At 42.8% G+C, this 21,339-nt stretch overlaps 1 protein-coding gene across 2 annotated transcripts in view; it reads left to right on the forward strand.

Moving 5' to 3' along the window:
* The window catches only part of LOC308084271 (beta-1,4-galactosyltransferase 1-like), a 5,758-nt gene extending 2,312 nt beyond the window's left edge, over positions 1-3,446 (forward strand). Inside the window, exons 3-4 of one of the 2 annotated variants that reach the window (XR_013933071.1) lie at positions 1,395-2,945; positions 3,000-3,446. Coding sequence is in view for 1 of the 2 variants with exons in the window: in XM_080426836.1 (XP_080282962.1) it covers positions 1,395-1,911 (517 nt within the window). In the remaining variant the exon portion in view is untranslated. Of the gene's footprint in view, positions 1-1,394 lie in introns of both variants that reach the window. The other variant, XM_080426836.1, reaches the window with a different exon arrangement.
* The last annotated feature ends 17,893 nt before the right edge of the window (positions 3,447-21,339 follow it).

Below are 21,339 nucleotides of genomic sequence, written 5' to 3' on the forward strand. Positions count from 1 at the left end.
TAGAGAGAGAGAGAGAGAGAGAGAGAGAGAGAGAGAGAGAGAGAGAGAGAGAGAGAGAGAAATGTAACTTACGTGCTGTGCTGCACGTTGCCATTCACGTGGCTGTTGCACGCATGTTCGTATAACATACGAACATACTTTGCTGTACCGTGAAACTAATAAACCGGTTTCTGCACATATCTAGGGATGAATGCAGTACTCTCTGGAATGCATCCTTATAACAATACAGGTTGAGTTATTTGCATACTGAAACGGATTTGAAATGTCAAACATATCAAGCCTCTGACGATTTTAAATCTAGGTCATCATGCAACGCGTGTGTGTTCCTCTCTCAGTTTCATCTTATGGAGGCCATCGCCCGCACACACACGTTAAAGTCTATTTAAGTTCATGTAAATATATATTAAGTTCTAAATAAAAACGGGTTTCACTCCCACTTTATGTTGCATCTCTTTTTCCCCTAGATGGGGACGTAACAATATAATATCCATTCCAAGTTTTATTAGCCTTTGTTCATGAGGTTAAACTGTAAACAAACTTCTTATTCTCTTCATTATACGTGAGAGTCGGCTATTTACTTTATAAACGTTTAATCGTGTGAGGGACTCGCTTGCGCTGATCTACAATTTGTCATGCGGTGCATCGCGCCGCTTTGTCCCTTTTGAAGAGTAGTGACGTATCGTCAGTTTACGGTTGCCTTTTATGGTCTTAAATGGGGGCGTGGGGCGTGTGCTATCAAAACTCTGTAGAGACCTGAGCTACTAAAACTCATCTGGGGTAGTGTACGTATAGGATTTTCTTATCTAACAGGTTGCTATTTAAGTTTGTATTAGTTGTATTTGTAGGATTTGTAGTCTTTGTGTTTGAAGCAGGAGGCTTAAAGCAGTTGAGCAGTTCACCAGGCTAGCCCAATCAAGTGCCTTGCTATGTGTCTGGGATCTGGCCCATCACAGCTCAAGGACTATAAAGGCTGCCTTGGCAGTGTCCTCGTCAGTGTGCTATCAAAACTCTGTAGAGACCTTAGCTACTAAAACTCATCTGGGGTAGTGTAAGTATAGGATTTTCTTATTTTCTGTCGAGAACCACTGGTTTATATGATGTTTTTACATAGTATTGTATATTTGTCTGTCATTAAATGTTTCAATTAATTGAATACACATGGACCCCAATGGAAAACAAGCCATAGTGCTTTCTTGGGTTTAATCCTATTTAGCATCCTTTTGTATTCACAAGTTTCCTAGGGCATTATGTCGATTTGATCAGGTATCAGGGATCAAATCGACAGCCTGGAAGTGATGTCCATAATGCCCTAGGAGACTTGTGGATAGAACTGTACTTTTCTGTGCTTTTTTTGCAAACTGTTAATAAAGTAGCCTATTCAATCAATCCATCAGGCTGATGAACGCGGGCTTCCAAGAAGCGCTGAAGGAGTATGAATATGACTGCTTCATCTTCCACGACGTGGACATCATTCCCATGGACGACCACAACCTGTACAGGTGCTACGGCCAGCCGCGACACCTGGCCGTGGCCGTGGATAAGTTCGACTTCAACCTGGGTTACAACCAACTCATTGGTGGAGCCATAGCCTTTTCCAAAGCACAGTTCGTTAAAGTCAACGGGTTCTCCAATTCTTTCTGGGGATGGGGTGGCGAGGATGATGCTATGTATAAGCGTTTATATTATAGAGGCATGACTCTTTCTCGACCCGATAAACAGGTTGCCAGATACACAATGATGAAACATGAAAGAGACTTGCACAATGAACCCAATCCGAATAACATTAAAGTGCTGAATAATATAAGACATACCATGGACAGAGATGGACTAAACTCTCTTGAATACCGTGTTGTTCAGACTGAGAAAGACAGGCTTTACACTTTCATTACTGTCGACATTGGCACCCCATAGTATGTGTGTGTGTGTGTGTGTGTGTGTGTGTGTGTGTGTGTGTGTGTGTGTGTGTGTGTGTGTGTGTGTGTGTGTGTGTGTGTGTGTGTGTGTGTGAGAGAGAGAGAGTGAGAGTGAGAGTGAGAGAGAGAGAGAGAGAGAGACTGGAGGTCAAATAATGTCCCCCAATTAAACTTGCTCATTTACATTCACATTTTCAGTCATCACTTTTTCCTTTATCCATCAATATCAATTCTGTTACCCAAAACCTTCCTCTTAACATAGGTTTGAGACAGTGGCGCAGCCAGAACGCTAGTATAGGCTGAGCAGGAGCGGTTGGGCACGCATGCACGCGCATGCAAGCGTGCATGTGTCCCCAGCCTAATTTGCGGTTATTGGGCGTTTTGGGGCGTTTTTTGGTTACTTTATTTCGGTTTTAGGGTTAGGGTTGGGTTAGGGTTATGTTATTTAATTCTTATTTTTGCCTGATTTTACCGATTTTGTATCCAAAAATGTATTATATATTTATTTTATAATTATTTTATTATTTTCCAATTTTTTTTTTTTTGCAAAATCGATTGGGTGGGCCAGCTCTCACCCAGGCCCACCCATGGCTGCGCCCCTGGTTTGAGACAGGTTTATCATCTCATAAGCGTATATCATTGCTGTCAGGCAGAAACCTTGTATCTCCATGTTTTACATTTTTTTATTAATGCCTATTCTTCATTATACAAGAGTGTCACACTAAAGCTTGTAGATCTGCTATTTTCACTATTTATACCTTTTTTAATCATTAAAAAAGGAACGGTTTTGGACATAGGCCTACAAGGTTTCCACCCGACAGCGACGATATTCAAAATCCTCACACATGCTTTTATGTGCCTTGCCCTTGACTACTGCAATGGTATTTAACATGTATACCTCAATATAGGCTCCAAATTGTACAGAATGCTGCTGCTATAGACAGACTTTGAGGAGGACATATTAGGAACATGCTGGTTGTTCCTAAAGTTATCAAAAGGCTGTTTCATAATGACATTTTGCTTAATTTCATTGTTTGATTCCCATGTTTTGTATTCTCACTGTACTGTATATATAATACATGACAGGCCCCATGCAGCAACATTCTCTTCATTTTCTTTTAAGAGAAGTCAATTCCCAGATGCATCAAATGTTTTTTAACATCGACATCTGCTCTTACCCTTGTGCTGAATGATGAATCCCACACTTGATCATGAATCGGAGTGGCATTGCTGATTATTTTTATTAGCATAGGTAATTATACGCCCTAAACAATAAATAAGAGCAGGATTTGTGCGTGTGCAAAGACTGGCATGACCATAGCATCTATGGCAGAGACTCTAGAGTATGACCAAAAAAAGAAATTGCTGCACTGTTAAATGAACTTAAACAAAGTAAACATGTTGTTTTTATATTTGAAATTTTTACTCAAACTGTTACTCTTATTTATTTAAAAATAAACTGCAGTTTGTGGGGAAACTTTCACAAAATTGTGTAAACTTGTGATGTGTCAATAAACTGAAGTTGAATTTGAAGTTGATGTGATTTTCTAGAGTGTCAGTTACCGACATCAAAAAACGGGCAATGGCAAAACACATTGATTGATTGATTGAATACTTTATGTAGAAAGACATGGTAAAAGTACATGGAAGTACAATTCACAATACAAGGTCCTCCAAACTGGATCGCTCATAAAAGCACTTGGCTTATTTAAAATGAGATCCCCGTGCACTCAAATCATGATGACATTTAAGAAGACATACAAATATACACTACTATGCAGAACATCATACAATCAGCTTACAGGTTTCTGGTATGAAAAACAAGAAATATGTACAATAGACAGTTTTAGGAGGAGGGGATGGGGGGGGGGGTAGGTTAAGACTTTGACAGGGGCCAATTTGGAATTGCAGCCTCCTGAAGGTGATTCTTTAGGGCAGTTTTGAAAGTGAGTAGGGTTTTACACTCCTTTAGTCCTTTGGGGACGGCATTCCACATTTTTGTTGAATTGCATGAGAAAGAGTTCATTCCCTTTGTGCCAAATCTGGGTTGCCTCTGGTGTTATGATTGTGGACTTCATTTACGTTTTGGAAGTATTTTGACAAATACAGGGGGATCCCAATGTTGCGTCGAATCTTGTAGACCAGGCCCATAGCAAGTTGCCGTACTCTGTCCTCAACCCTGAGCCATTCAACCCTAGCAAAGTGTTCGGGGAGGGGCACAGTAATTGAAATTAAAAGAAGCTGAAGAGCTGAATGCATGCAAACTCAGGAGATGAGGATCACGTTAACTTGACTTTACTATGAATGAATGATACAGATTAAAGACGATACACAAACACTCTATTAACACTAGGACAGCACATAGTCTCAGGAGCTCCCCACCCAACCAGGCTCATACAGTAGGTGATGGCACTCAGGGCAATCAGACTCTTGGCCTCAGGCCAGGGAGAGGGAAGAGGAGATTGGCTGAGGGGAAATAGGAGCAGGGCAAGGGAGGGCCAGAGGCACACTCAGAAACAAAACGTGTACCACCAGAACAAGATAAACAAGTAGATTGGGTGTGTGGGTGTACGTGTACATGTGTTGTGTGTACAGTATGTGTACAAAGGTCACCTGTCTCAGGCGCTGTTCTGTCTCTGCTGTCTGACCTGCCTTGGCCAAGCTGAGCCCCAAGTGCAGATGAGATGAGGCACTAAATATAATGGGAACAAGACCCCCAAACTTTGATTGATTTCCTGTATCTGTGTGACGTGGGCGCCTGCCCCAGGACAGCGGTTCTCAAAGTGGGGTCCGGGGCAGCATGCGTCCGCCCCATACACTGTGGTCTGTCTGTCTGTGTGTTTCTATGTGCAGGGCGTTGCTGAAAATGAGCACTTGTGCTCAGCTACTACCCTGGGTAAAAACAAAACAAAACAAAAAAACACACCCATGGGGCGGAGGGGGAGGGGGAGAGGGTGGAAATTAATGGGTGTGTATGGGGCGGACGCATGCTGCACGCAAATGTGTGAGTGTGGCCTTATATAGCTCAGTGTTGGGCACCCACATGACACAGATACAGGGGGTTGTCTCTGTTTCATCTGTTTCAGTGTTGGCTCTCCCTCTCTCCCTATCTCCCTCTCCCTCTCCCTCTCTCCCTCTGTCTCTCTGTCTCTCTCTCTCCCTCTCTCCCTATGTCTCTCCTCTCCCCCTCTGTCTCTCTCTCCCTCTCCCTATCTCCCTATCTCCCTCTGTCTCTCTCTCCCTCTCCCTATCTCCCTCTCCCCCCCCCTCTCCCCCCCTCTCCCTCTCTGCCTATGTCTCTCCTCTCCCCCTCTGTCTCTCTCCCCCCCTCTCCCCCCCTCTCTCCCTCTCTCCCTCTCCCCGTCTCTCTCCCTCTGACTCCCTCTCTCCCTCTCTCCCTCTCTGTCTCTCTGTCTCTCTGTCTCTATCTCCCTCTCTCCCTCTCTCCCTCTCTCCCTCTCCCCCCCTCTCCCTCTCCCTCTCCCCCTCTCTCCCTCTCTCTGACTCCCTCTCCCCCTCTCCCTCTCTCCCCATCTCCCTCTCTCCCTCTCCCTCTCTCCCTCTGTCTCTCTCTCCCTCTCTCTCCTCTCCCTCTCTCCCTCTCCCTATCTCCCTCTCTCCCTCTCCCTCTCTCCCTCTGTCTCTCTGTCTCTCTCTCCCTCTCTCCCTATGTCTCTCCTCTCCCCCTCTGTCTCTCTCTCCCTCTCCCTATCTCCCTATCTCCCTCTGTCTCTCTCTCCCTATCTCCCTCTCTCCCTCTCCCCCCCCTCCCCCCCCTCCCCCCCTCTCCCTCTCTCTCCCTCTCTGCCTATGTCTCTCCTCTCCTCTCCCCCTCTGTCTCTCTCCCCCCCTCTCCCTCTCCCCCCCTCTCCCTCTCTCTCCCTCTCTGCCTATGTCTCTCCTCTCCCCCTCTGTCTCTCTCCCCCCCCCTCTCCCCCCCTCTCCCCCCCTCTCTCTCTCTCCTCTCTCCCTCTCCCCCCCCCCTCTCCCCCCCTCTCCCTCTCTCTCCCTCTCTGCCTATGTCTCTCCTCTCCCCCTCTGTCTCTCTCCCCCCCCCTCTCCCCCCCCTCTCCCTCTCTCTCCCTCTCTCCGTCTCTCTCCCTCTCTCTCTCTCTGACTCCCTCTCTCCCTCTCTCCCTCTCTCTCCCTCTCTCCCTCTATCTCCCTCTATCTCCCTCCCCTCTCTCCCTCTCTCCCTCTGTCTCTCTCTCCCTCTCCCCGTCTCTCTCTCTATAGGTTTTTCCGTCCGTTATGAACCAAGCCTCTGTTTCGCTAACTACTCTAGATCACTGGTTCACAAAACATTTATCAATAAAGATTTTTTTTGGTCTTCTCGGAATGGAAACTAGTGAAAATAGTCGATCTACAAGCTCACAATGCATTGCTATCTAAAAAGGTGTGAGATTGTAGATCGGCTATTTTCACAAGAAAGTATGTCATACATAAAAAACAACTACTCTCAAAAGCATTTCATGTTATTGTTTAAAAATTGCCCATGTCTGAATTAACAGGGTCATGTTTTGTACAATGCAATTTAAATGTAAACTGTGATGAGTGGGGTTTGAACCGTGGACCTTCGACACATGAGGCTAACACTGTACTGATCAAGCTATTCAATCCACAGTCTTAGTCAGTGAAAAAGGACAATCCAACAAAACAAAACAAGAGGGAATGCAGTACATCATACATTGAAAATAACTTCTCTCAATAAGCGTTTCATTTAACAATTGCACGTTTATTCATTGATACAGTCATGTAGTGTGCAATGCAATTGAGATGAAGTCTGTATGAGGTGGGATTTGAACCGGCGACCCTGTGGTTTCAAGGCAGATGATTAAGCCATTGGACCAACAGACCTGAACTGGTGAAAAAGGAGCTCACAGATTTTACACGCTTTCACGCAAATTGCTCAGAAATCCTGGGTTAAAATGTTTTTCAAACTGGTTAAATTGGGGTTTGAACCAGGGACCTACAGACTTGCGGTTAGACAGTGTAAAGGATCATTCCTTTAACAGGTCCGTTCATGAAAGTCCTTGCGGCCTTGTTTCCAATAAGGGCCTGTGAGCAATTAGGGGTTAAGAGTCTTGCTCAGGGACACATTTCATTTCATCGACACATTTGCTGGCCTGGCCTGGAATCGTACCTGGGGCAACTAGGGCCTATGGCTCCCTAGGCGGGCTCACTAACCACTCAGCTATGGCCGCAGTACTGACTGAGCTATTGGATAGACAGGACGCTAACTACTCTAGATCACTGGTTCACAAAACATTTACCAATAAAGATTTTTTTTTTGTGTCCTCGGAATGGAAACTAGTGAAAATAGTCGATCTACAAGCTCACAATGCGTTGCTATCTAAAAAGGTGTGAGATTGTAGATCGGCTATTTTCACAAGAAAGTATGTCTTACATAAAAAACAACTACTCTCAAAAGCATTTCATGTTATTGTTTAAAAATTGCACATGTCTGAATTAACAGGGTCATGTTATGTACAATGCAATTTAAATGTAAACTGTGATGAGTGGGGTTTGAACTGTGGACCTCCGGCACATGAGGCTAACACTGAACTGATCAAGCTATTCAATCCACAGCCTTAGTCAGTGAAAAAGGAGAGTCCAACAAAACAAAAGTGGGAACGTCATACATTGAAAATAACTACTCTCAATAAGCGTTTCATTTAACAATTGCAAGTTTATTCATTGATACAGTCATGTCGTGTGCAATGCAATTGAGATGAAGTCTGCATGAGGTGGGATTTGAACAGGCGACCCTGTGGTTTCAAGACAAATGATTAAGCGATCAAGCTATTGGACCAACAGACCTGAACTGGTGAAAAGGGAGTTCACACACGACACACTTTCACGCAAATTGCTCAGAAATCCTGGGTTTAAATGTTTTTCAAACTGCTCAAAATTGCAGACAATCTAAGGGCGGAGCTTACTGGTCAAAGTGATAGATATGTTCCTCATGAGTCAAGGCACATGTGTAAGCAAGTTTCACGGCTGTCGGCCAAACGAGGCATGACTTTTGCCTGTTTAAAGTTTGCATTTTCAAAAAATTGCTATAGCGCCCCCTTTTGACCAATTGGAGTAAGATTGGTTTCAGTGATACTTGGAATGACCCTCTACATTATTGCAAAGTTTCAAACAAATGTGAGTCTACATGAACGTGTTAGGGGCAGACGAATAATTGTCTTAAAACTGCAATATTAATTGGCTCATAAAAGCTTAATGTTTTCACTTATGGAAAATCCGCTTGCTCACGTTTGTCGGCATAGGTCCAAAGTTCATGTGTAAAATGTTTCGTGCAGATTGCTCAAAGATCCCAGAAAGCTATAGATTTTTACTGTTTTTCATATAATTGGAAATGGTGGGAGATCTAAAGGTCAGAGGTCAAAAGTCAGAGTGTGAAAGTTATTAGGCATGAGGAGACGCATATGTGTATCGAAGTGTCATGGATGTGGGTCAAACAGGGCATGAGTTGTACCTGTTCAAAGTCAATTGAGTAAAATAGCGCCACCCTTTCGCCGATAGTTGTGAGTTTCTTTTCTTCGCCGTTTGGCATAGCCCTCTACCATATTGCCGAGTTTCGTAAAAAGTTACCACGCGGTTAGGCCAGAACTGCCAAAAACGGCGGAAGAATAGTGAAAGGCAAGAGATGCAATAAGGCTTCGAGAGCCTGATAGGCCTCGAAACCTTAATAATACCTGGGATTTATATTTGTAAGTTCATAATGCTGGATTGGATAGATATACAACACACACGCATGCACGCACACACACACACACACACACACACACACACACACACACACACACACACACACACACACACACACACACACACACACACACACACACTTCATATCTTTATTTGACAAGACATTCTTGAACACAAACAATAATATTGTACTGTATAGTGGTAGAATACATACAAGCCATATCTAAGACATGTTTCTTAACCTGACAGGGTCACAGACTCCCCGAAAACCTAACTTTGATAGAGGAATGTTATGTTACTGAATATAGTGTCTCCTGACTTCATGGACAAAGTGACATGTTGGCTCAGTTGTGTGTTCTCACGGTAGCATTCCGGCAAGGGAACGTATATACATATACTGTATATAAACAAAAGTATGGATGAATACTTTAAATTTGTTCTTATTTTCCCCCTTTAACAAAATTGATTGTTATCAGTGTTTAAGCTTCAATCTCAACAACATCAGTTTTCAGTGTCGGTTCACGCACGGATACAGCATGTATGATGATGACTGCCAATTATCACAGAAGTAGAACAGAATTTAGCCATTGGCCTTAGCTCTTGGTTTGGGCGTTCCTGGGTTGCACACCGCTTTGCCTTCCTCAGCCGTGCATTGTTCCTCACATCTGAGTTCCACTTCCGGTGAACATCAGAATCAGAATCAGAATCTGAAGACTTTATTGCCCTGACATGTAAACATGTTTGGAATTTGGTTTGGTACAGTGGAGCGCAGTTTACAACAGGACTGGTGCGAGACAGGACAAGACAATGCAAACCAACATCATAGTGCAACCTACAATGTATAGATAGCCTACAGTAGTAGTCATTGCTCTACATTTGTATCTGGAATGTGATGCTGTTGCTGCAGGGTGAACTATGGGTATCATATAGTATAATGTCTTATAGCCCCCCCCCCCCCCCACCATATTCACCGCCAGCCACTACTGAAACTATGCATAATGATACAGAACTCACACAAAACAAAGCGATGACAGCGTTCAACGTTCACATGATACAAACAGAAGCAGAACATGACCTGAGGACTGAAATGAGACGATGCCTCAGTATCAAGTGTCCAATGAAAAATCTTTTATTTGTACACGTCTGTTCTAAAGAGGATACAATCGTTGCAGTCAGTCAGAAACCTCTTATCTCCATATTTTATATGTCCTACACTTCATCATACTACAGTGTCGCACAAAAGTAGCAAAAATAGCTACACGCTCTTGTAGGTCGGCTAACCGATACTTTTGATTTAGTTTTAAGTGAAAATGGTTACAATTTACAATATAGGCATTTATCAGACGCTCTTTTTTTTAAAGATATTTTTGGGGCTTTTTCTGCCTTTATTGATAGGAAATTGGGCTGACAGGAAATGAGGAAATGAGACACAAAGCAAAGGTCATCTGGATCGGGAGTCGAACCTGCGACACGCCGTCAAGCTGGATTACCAGCGTATGTGGTACGCGCCTGGACCGCTAAGCCAGCGGACGCCCCTATCGGATACTCTTTATCCAGAGTCACTTATAGTAAACAAGGTAAACACATACAGTACATAGAATCTAGTGTGTCGGTAAATTTCCACCTGACAGAGACGAATTGAAAAGCTGTTATAATACAGGTTTATTGTGTTAATAATACAGGTTTATTGTTAATAATACAGGTGCAGGGGATGAACGATGAAGTGACACTGAGATCAGTGGTAATTGTTGTCAGGAGTAATATTCGGAGTAATATCCGGTTCCATCTGGTCTGGATGGAGCCCTGAGGCCACAAGCCAAGCCACGCCAACACTACTCCTGTGTCTATCACGCTCACCACTACACAACACTAGTTGTGTGTCTATCACGCTCACCACTACACAGCACTAGTTGTGTGTATATCACACTCACCACTACACAACACTAGTTGTGTGTCTATGACACTCGTCACCACTACATAACACTAGTTGTGTGTCTATGACACTCACCACTACACAACACTAGTTGTATAATTATTACCATTGGTTGGAAAGAATTGAATGGTTTAGCTGATCTTGTGTGATATCATGAACCATCCAGACCTCTCAGGTCATCTGGGGTCAGGTCTGCTTTCTGTCCCTATAGAATCACAACTAAACATTCAGTTTTTATGCTCCATATATCTGGAACTAACTCCCAGAAAACTGCAAGGTCTGCTGCCACTCTCATTTATTGTCTCCGCCAGGCCGAGACTGTTTTGCACCCTGTCCGTCCGTCTGTCTGTCCGTGAACAGCTAATCTCCGGCACTGTAGGCCCAGTCGCTGCGAAACTGTGCACACACACTCCCTGGATGCCAAAGCCGAACTTCTGCCCCAAATTTTTCAGATTGGCCTGTTATAGCGCCATCAGGAGGCCGATTTTTGCAGAACACATTTTTTTATATTACTCAGATATACACAGATTTTGTCCAAACATCACACAAATTGGTACACAGTATCTCTATAGTCATGTGATCAACACAGATCTGTCCGATTAAAAAATTTCTATCCTGATTGGCTAAGATTGGCTTCCAAAGTTTAGGGGATTGGTTTGTTTTGAACAAAATGCCTAAAATCATGAACACAGTCTTCGATTTCCGTGAAATTTTGCACGCACATTCCCACTAGGCCAAAAAATAAATGCCACTTGAACATTTTCAAATCAGCCTCATGGTGGCGCTATAACAGGCCGATTTGTGTTTTAACCTATAACTGCACCGAACTGCGTGAAACTTTGCACGCACCCTCCCTAGAGGCTAAGGAAAAACCTTTGCCCTGTATTTTTCACATTTGCATTTTAGAGCGCCACCAGGAGGCTGACTTTTGTAAACAATTTTTTTTGCTATTACTCCTTCAGATTCTGTCCAAAAATCACGCAAATTGGTACACAGTATCTCTATAGTCATGTGATCAAGAAGGATGTGTCCGATATTTCAAATTCCATCCTAATTGGCTAAAATTGGCTTCCAAAGTTTGCAGGATAGGTCCGTTTTGAACAAAATGCCTCAAATCATGAACGCAGCGTGCAATGTCCGTGAAATTTTGCACGCACATTCCCACTAGGCTGAGGAAGAAATGCCACCCTTTTCACATTGGCCTGTTATAGCGCCACCAGGAGGCCACAATAACCTACCTGACCTGGTGGAGACCTGTGCTCCGATTATAGTTCACCAGGCCTCCCTCAGAAAAGACATATTGGATCTATTCTCCAGATGGATAAATGGATCAAATTGACATTATATCATTAAAGGGACCACAAAATATTTTGGGCCTAAGTGACATCCTGATTTAAATAGCTAGTTTTGTGCATGTACTACGGAGATGTCAGTAAATGTCTGTAAAATATGGACATTAATAAAAACAAGACTGACATCGTGCAATGAAGTCTTTTTTAAAATCAACAAAGTGGAGGCTTTGTAAAGCAGTTTGTGTTCTACTTCACTCAGGGTGGATTTTCACACCTTTTTTTTCTTTTCAGTTCAGTGAAAACAGTGTATGTTGCAATGCACCCCCTGATATTTTTGACTTCTTGGAATTGTGTATATGTGTGTGTGTGTACATATTTGATGTGTGATCACGTGACCGTGGTCATCTCATGCAGCTTGACAGAGTTTAGTGGTTTTACTCGACAGGATGGGTGGATGTTTTAATATAGAAAAAGAAGAAGGAAGTCCGCACACTGTTCTCAAGCTCCAAGAAACTCACTTTTTATTTTTGCAACGTTTCGACCTTCTAGGTCTTCATCAGGCAAATATTTACCTTCTTCTTTTTCTTGATTCTTCCTTGATGTCCAGCACCTGGCCTAAATACAGGCGTGGGATGTGCACACAACCTTCTCTTTGGATGTTTTAATATCACATTTATAACTGACTGACTGTAGGTGAGCTGCATCAAACAATACAGCTCAAAGGAAACAGGATATGTGCAATCGCAGCAAAACTGTGCACACACACTCCTTGGATGCCAGAGCAGAACCTTTTGCCCCAAATGTTTCACATTGTCCTGTTATAGCGTCACCAGGAGAACAATTTTTACAAATCTTTTTTTTTTAAATATTACTCCTACAGATTTTGTCCAAACATCACGCAAATCAGTACACAGCATCTCTATAGTCATTAAACAAAACGGGTCTTTCATACTCCATAATCCTGATAGTGGCCCGTTTTTAACAAAATGCCTCATCATGAACGCAGCGTCCGATTGCGGTGAAACTTTGCACGCACATTTGCACAACATTGAAGAACAAATGCCACCGTTTTAAAATTGCCCTATTATACCACCAGGAGGCCGATTTTTGCACACAAAAAAACTCCTACACATTATCTCTATAGTCATGTGATCAAGACGGATCTGTCTGAATCTTTGTATTCCATCAACATTTCTGGCCCACAATAACCTACTGTACCTGACCTAGGGCGTAGCGTAGACCTGTGCTCCGAGGAGCACTTTTTCTAGTTTGTTATCAGTCATGTATTCAAACTTTTTTGTTTTACAATCTGTGGTAACTGGATCTTTGATGTCTTGCCAGGAAACGTGCAGATGCAGCTAGGTTTCCACCTCACTTTGTGCATAGTGTGTGTGTGTGTGTGTGTGTGTGTGTGTGTGTGTGTGTGTGTGTGTGTGTGTGTGTGTGTGTGTGTGTGTGTAATCTTGCAAACCGCTGGACCGATTGGAGATTGTGCATATTCTCACAAAAAACACACCATATATCATGAGCACTCGACCCCAAATTGGAATCACATCTTGAGGGGCCTCTACAGGTATAAAGTGCTTTCTGTCTATTAGGGGGGCCACAAAGGTGATATGCTTATGCTGCAGAAACACTATTCCCCCCCCACAGCTTTTTCTTGTCCTGACAGCTGCAATCCACGACTTACACAGCAATGGATTGGCAACCCAGCCTGGCTGAGATGTCCGTTCTGCAGAGTGCCTTTTCAAGCCTAATTTCTGTTTTCCTTTCTGTTCCTGCAGCATGCTGCCATTGCTGTTCAAAAGCCATTCAACTTGTGTGTGTAAAATAAACATGCACCCTCCTACACCCGGAACCTCAGCCTCCGTGTCTCTTTATGCACCTGCACTGACCATGACAGCCAGCCAGTATCACATCTTCCAAACCATAACAACAAGACGATGTGAAACAACAGCTGGGCCTTGTGTGGGCAATGTGAGAAATTGTGGGCAATTTGTGAGAGGGATAGTCAGTGGTAGTGTCTTACATTTATTAAGCTGTTCCATGAGCAGCTTAAAGGTCCCTTTAGGAGTCCTACTTGTTAAGCTCATAATTACTTTAACAACTATTTTAAAATTTGTAATCAATCGTTTATGTCAAGGGATGAATAAAGTCTGTCTTGTATAATGATCAAGTTTAATAGTGAGAGATAAAGATAGTTTCACTCAATTAATATGACATATTTCTCAAAACTAAGATCCAACAGTTAACACTGTTGCAATCTAAATACTTTTTTAATTTAGCTAAACTAATAGTATGTTTTCATTGTTTTCACACTAACTACATACTTAATACATCATCTTTCCAAATATTGAAAATATATCATTTCAATTTGCCACGATATCACAATCACCTGAAAAATAACAACAACACAATGTGTTGAAATATTGTAATTATGGAGCATTATTGACACCCCAGGCTTCACATGAAAGTGCTTTTAAGTCAGTGAGTCTGGAACATATTGGGATTGGGCCATGAACCCATAGGCCTCATGGCTTTAATCATTATTTTGCCTACAGGTGACATCAATGAATCATTACCTCATTGCTTACTCTGTCCTGACAGGATCTAGACTATAGAGCGATGAGTAGCAAAATAGGCGCGCTTACAGTGACCCAAGTAATCACGTAATGACCCAACTTAACCCTCTTCCAGGTTACATCCTGGCCCATCATCATCTCTAACCCATTACCAGCAACCTTTTCAACCTCAAAGTGTTTAAATGAAGTAAAAGAGGGATATACACTAGCAGCAAGGTATACCAAATCCAAGAATCTGTTATCACAGTCCTTTCTCCTAACCTTTCTTCAGTGTTCGGGTCAAATCTGACCGATTTACAACTTTCTTGAATCATAAATATTATGTTTTTCTTCTGATTGCCTCATTGTTTTATCCTCAATTGTTTTTAACCAACGTGCATGTATGAATAATACATAAATGAATGAGCCAACGTAAACACCCTGTCACATCTCTAACTGTTTGTTTAGGCTGAAACTTGTGTTCTCCTATCAAACTTCCCTATCACTTCTGATAATAGTTGACCTATTAAGTGTTCTACCAGCCCTTAGTAAAGTACTAGAAAGTATAATGTGTAACTAGATGTGGGGCAATTTGGAAATAAACTACATCATCTCACCAAATCAACATGCCTATTGTACTATTGTAATGATCACTCATTACATTATATTACAGTCATTTAGCAGACGCTTTTATCCAAAGCGACTTACAATAAGTGCATTCAACAACATAGGTAGGGAACGAAACTACTAATCACCAGAAGTACTAAGTGCATTTTCTGCTAAAACAAGCAACCAAGAGTATACCTAGCGCCAAGGTAAAAGTGCAATATATCAGCTACCTACTTTCTTAAACAGATGAGACAAATAGCAAAATCAAATGAGCAAGAGCTAAAACAAATAAGTGTATCGACTAAACAAGATCCAATAAAACAATACAATAATAAAACAAGAGTTGGTACAACTAGTTAACAACAAGTAAGACGCGCGAACGCTGGAAGCGAACGCAGCTCGAAAATATTGTGTATTTACGGACTTGTAATCCGTGTTATTTCACTGTGATGGGGAGAGAAGTGTGTGTGTGTGTGTGTGTGTGTGTGTGTGTGTGTGTGTGTGTGTGTGTGTGTGTGTGTGTGTGTGTGTGTGTGTGTGTGTGTGGTGTTGCATTTAAATCAGAGCATTGTCTAAATTCCTGCACTCTGGCGCCCTCTACATAGGTAGTGCATGCACACAGACACGCAGACACACAACCTGAGCAGGGTTACATAGTAAGCTCCACTTGGTCGGAGGCGCGGCTCGCGCCTCCTTCCGCGTTCGCAACAAGCAGGCAAGGCGAAGAAGAGGTGGGTTTTCAGTCTGCGGCGAAAGATGGGCAGTGACTCTGCTGTCCTGACATCAGTGGGGAGTTCATTCCACCACTGTGGGGCCAGAACAGAAAAAAGTTGTGACCGTGTAGATCGGCCAGAAGGACCCTTGAGCGACGAGGCAATCAGTCGCCCCGAGGTGGCAGACCGCAGTGGTCGGGCAGGGGTGTAAGCATCGACCATAGCCCGGAGGTAAGAAGGAGCTGTTCCTTTCACTGCCCTATAGGCTAGCACCAGGGTTTTAAACTGGATGCGAGCCGCTACGGGGAGCCAGTGTAGAGAACGGAGAAGGATAGTTGTGTGGGAGAACTTGGGGCGGTTGAACACCAGACGAGCCGCAGCTTTCTGAACAAGCTCCAGAGGTCTGATGGCAGATGCCGGAGCACCAGCAAGGAGGGAGTTGCAGTAGTCCAGGCGGGAGATGACAAGAGCCTGGATGAGCACCTGGGTTGCCTTCTCCGTGAGGAAGGGGCGAATCCTCCTGATGTTGTAGAGGAGGAATCTGCAGGACCGTGTCACTGATGCGATGTTTGCCGAGAACGACAGTTGATCGTCCAGGGTCACACCCAGATTATTCACAGTCCGAGTTGACGTCACCACAGCATTATCAATGGTGATGGCCATGTCTCCCCCTCCCCATGTCACTCCACTGCAACAGCCTTAATAGAGATGAGTGACAATTAGTTGAATCATATTGATAATAATAAATCTGTTGGGGTGTTTTTTTTATTTTAGTGCAGCATTCGATCTGGTAGATCACAATATTTTATTAGAAAAACTCTCCCAGTGTAATCTTGATCAAAAAGGTATTGAGTGGATCAGATCATATCTGTCTCATAGAACACAAACAGTGTACTATATGTAATTGTGCTTTTTCACCACCTTTCCAGCTTCAGTGTGGAGTCCCTCAAGGGAGCTGTCTGGGTTTGTTGCTCTATATATTGTATATCAATGATATTTTGTATGTACTGTCTAAATGTGACGCCACTAAGTTTGCAGTAGCCTGAAAGAGCGAGCCCTATCGATGGTCTTGAAGGGCGGATCCAAAACCCAGGCGGTTGGATTCCAGCGCCGCTTCCTATTGCTTCACCAATCTATGTCCCGCCTCCCCTCCCCACCCTCCCCCCCCGGCTTGTGCACGGAACACGCTGACGTCACCAAATTGAGAGCGACGCCCCTCTGCACTCCGATTGGTTAGGAGATAACAAGGTTCACTCCCACTCCGAAACCACCGTTCCTGCATGGTTCCCCCAGACTTTTTTTGGGGTTTCCGAGGCTAAGTTTGCAGAGGATGTAACAGTGTATGCTGCGGGGTACGCAAATGGTGAAATAGAGGAGGCACTGAAGCTGGATCTTGACAGACTTATAGAGTGGGTTAGGCTGAACAAGCTTGTGCTTAACATGACAACCAAACTGATGGTAGTTGGTTCTGGGAGGAAGAGGAGCACTGAATCACTTCTGCAACTCAGTGCAGAGGGGATAACAATAGAGTAAGTAAAGGCTGCGTTCCGCAGCCATATGCTTCGGCATATTCTTTAAATTGATCCAACCCAATAAATGCACCGACCCCTCAAAAGACTATGTTACTGGCCACACACCAGTGATTAAATGTTTTGATAGTCAACCTTTAAGTTCTGAACTTCTACCGTGCAAGGCCTCAAGGACCAACTTATAAGCTTTCAGACCAGTCATTTTAAACCTGACAATTTGCTGGACCTTCTCACACATTTCATATTCTCCTCTTCGAAACTATTTTTTTACATTACATTACATTACATAAACTCTCTCCTTTGCTCAAAAGTCAAATTCTGCTGACTACCAGGTATACCTAAAGGCTCAGAACCCTCTACAACCTCTGACTAAACCTCTCTCCTCATACTTCATCAAGACCTTAACAGTGCCCTTGAGACGATTGTCAAAACTTGAATCATCCACCCTACAGTGCTTTCAACATTTGCTCCAATGTCAAGCTATCCAGCTAAGCTACATGAACTTCAGGAAAATGAATAGTCCTCTACTTTTCCCCTCATTTTAACAGGCCCACTGAATCTACACCAACAATGACACTCCAACTGCAAAGTGTACAGTACAGTGCACTTAATTATACAATTTGGTAAGATTATTTCTCCTCATTAACGAACAAGAAAATGAACCGAATACTGCAGAGGTGTTCCCGAAACTGCTCACAACCACAGACAACATAAACTAAAATAGCAAACTTACAAGTCCCCAATGAGACAGGCCCCTAAACCTAGAGGAACAAGTACCATAGCTCCAGATAGTACAACAAACAAACAAAACAAATTAATGCAATTTAAAGAACTGTTCAGCAATCACAAGTTTAAAGCCCCCACAATATAGCTGTGGGGAGGCTGTGTATTAATTTAATCACTATACTTACCCGTTTATATATTATTTTGTAACTGGTAACAAATATATATGTATATATTTAATTTAGCATTTATTGTACTGTATATGTTTCAACTCTCTTTGTAAGACAAGTGTCGCTTGAGGGGAAACAGCTTTAGGAATTTATGGGTCATAGCTTATCTTTCTCACTCATAAAAGATATTATAAACCATGTACAGAAGGCTGTTGGTACACGCAGGAAGCACACTTGTTTGCACGTGAGATCGTTTCACTTCCAGTATTCACACATACTAGGACACGTCGTCACTGTAGCTACTGTAAAATAATTGTCGGCTGTCATTATTATCAGTCAGTGTTATGTATTATGTTGTTTGGTGTCATTCTTTTACCCAGTTATGTTTTATGTTTATGGTTCAACAACCTAAGGGTAAGTATAGTGAGCACACCCATCTTCCATTTCCCCTTTACAGTTGAGTTTGGTATATTGCTTTAGAAATAACAGTGTCATTACTATTCCTTCTAATCTGAATGACACCCACCACAATATTTTGTCTTACAGGTTTTGGATCAAGAATGGGTTCTTAAAATTTTATGATTCCAGCATTTTTATTATTATAATCTTTTTTTAACTTGAGCAAGATATCTTGTAAAAAGTATTTTACAAGAAATAACTGGCCAAGAGGCGGGTAGGTTACACAGGTAGAGACAGACATGAGAGGACAATACAATACAATACAAAACATAGCCATTTGGCTGACAGACTGAAAGCTGTTCCGAGTACAGGAGTCTTTTTACTGTTATGTCCTGTTTGGAGACAAAAAAGTGTAAAATATTATTATAGGTAGATCATAATAAATGATGTGTATTGTTTTCATTCCATTAAACTGGTGCTAGTCAAAATCTACGGTGGGCTAGCCTATAGTATGCTTACGGCCTCTTGCCTTCCCAAACCTCACACATTAGAAGGACGATATCAGTCACCAGAAGCAAGGACACCAGGACGGGTGTTTTCGATGAATCTATCATGTTTCAAATTGAGTTTGACGTTACAATGGGCTTGTATATAGGAACGGGGCGTGTCTGACTCTGATCCCTTTAACTGTAAAATGACAACATGAATTAACCAATCATAATAGAAAGCAAATAAATGAAAGCAAATAAACATCATAAGCATGTATTACTTTTCCCCTTTCTTAACTAACTTCTCCTCTGAACTCCAGTAACCTCTGCGTATCCAACCCTACTGTACCCCTCTCTCAGTTCATGTTGTCGTCTTCCCCGTTCTCAGACTCTTCTTTGCTTACATCCAGAGTGAGGGGTGAGGGGGAATAGGATGGTGACATGGGGTCCAGGGAGGGCGATGTTGGCTCATAGTTATCTGATACTTCTCCTTCTTCGTTGTAGGGGGGATTAATGGTGGGCTCAGGGGAGTGTGATGTTGGTGTGGTTGGCGAGTAGGATAGTTCATCAAGGCCCATGGGGGAATACGGCCTTTCTCCTCGTGGCTCCCCCTGCTGGGTATCGTCCGGAATGCTGGCCTGCTGTGCTTGTAGAGCCCCACCATCATCCACATCTGTCTCCCGCTCTACTCTGTTCTATCCTATTCTACCTGTTCTTCTGTGTCACAAATTTCTATCACACTAGGTTCTCTTGCCCTCTCCCTTATCAACTCTCTGAACCTCTCAACCTATCTTCGAAGCTCTCTCTCCCTTCATTAATTACATTCACTGTTGCCTCTAGTATTTCATCATCTGTACGGAGGCTAGCCTATATGGTTGTTGGACTATGCGTAACCTTCTTGGGACCAGACACTCTTCCTCCCTCTACATCTGCACCTTCCTCTGCTGCCACTAGCCATCCTGATCAAGCATCCAGCATCTAGTTTGCTGTTGTGAAGCACATATGGTGCCTGCGCCTCTCCTAGTCTGGGATCTGAGAGGTCTGCTAGGGGGGTTCCTCAGGAACTACTGGAGGTTTGTTTGGTACCCAGGGAAAATATAAATTCTGACCACGCCCACAAGTCACAATACATTATTTTGAGTAGGGATCTATTGTGTAAAATATTACATTTTTTCAATTAAAATTGTATAATTGATACACTATGCACCAAGTGAATTATTATTTCAAGTACCAGATTATAGACAGATGAAATGCACTGCTATTTGAATGGGGACACAGACATTCTGTATTGCTGACACTGACTTTGTGAGTTTGTGTCAAAAAGACCTGAAAACAATCTGCAGGTACCAGTCTCAAAAATGGAACGAGGACACTTTAAAAGGGATAGTTCACCCTCAAAATTAATTCATGATTTATTAATTTTTTGTCACATTCCTACGGCAATAATTTTAATGACCAGCGGACCGGTAGGCAGCGGTTCCGGTAGGGGACTCTTTGTGTCCCCTACCGGAATCAAATTATTGGCCTAGGAATGTGACAAAAATAAAGAAATATCCATGAATTCAAGTCTCCATGGGGTGACTAATCGATAGGAAAAAATACATTTTGGGGGTGAACTATCCCTTTAACACAAAGTGTTATGAACACTGAAATGAAACACTACAGTACCTGGACAGATGAGTACATTGCTTGCCTTTTCAGGCATAAATCTTGTATACAAGGTTTGTGCACTTTGAGATTATATTATCATATTGGGTCATATTGCCCTGACACCCACACAGGGCAGTATGACATCACATTCCTCTCTCAACAGTAACATCAACAACTCACTTGAAATTGTGTGCAACGTCAAAGGCCGGTGGAAATAGGCCCCTCGACAACAGCAACGAGGGGTGAGATGTCTAAACTAAAGAAGGTTCAAGTTTCTCTCTCCTGTCTTTTGATTGTCACTCCCCAGCTCATAATGTCACAAACAAGCCTGCAGGTCCTGGAACGAATCTGTGTCACTTTAGATTTCTTTGGCTATTCAAAAATAGCAGATATACAAGCTCATAGCGCGGCACCGAGTGCCGCCGCGCTATGAGCTTGTAGATCTGCTATTTTTGAAAAATCTTGAAAAAAAATGTTTTGGATTTTTTTCAAAAAAAAAATGTTAGGATTTAGAAAACATTTTTAAGAATAGCCCCAGGTCTTAAAGGGTTAAGGGAAGTTCCAGACATACTCTGGTCATCCCATTCCAGCGATGTAGGTTTAGTAACATCTGCCATCCCTCATAAAATAAGACCAGACGCA

This window comes from Gymnoscopelus braueri, assembly GCF_963280865.1.
Source record: "Gymnoscopelus braueri genome assembly, chromosome: 4".
NCBI classification, from domain to species: Eukaryota; Metazoa; Chordata; class Actinopteri; order Myctophiformes; family Myctophidae; genus Gymnoscopelus; species Gymnoscopelus braueri.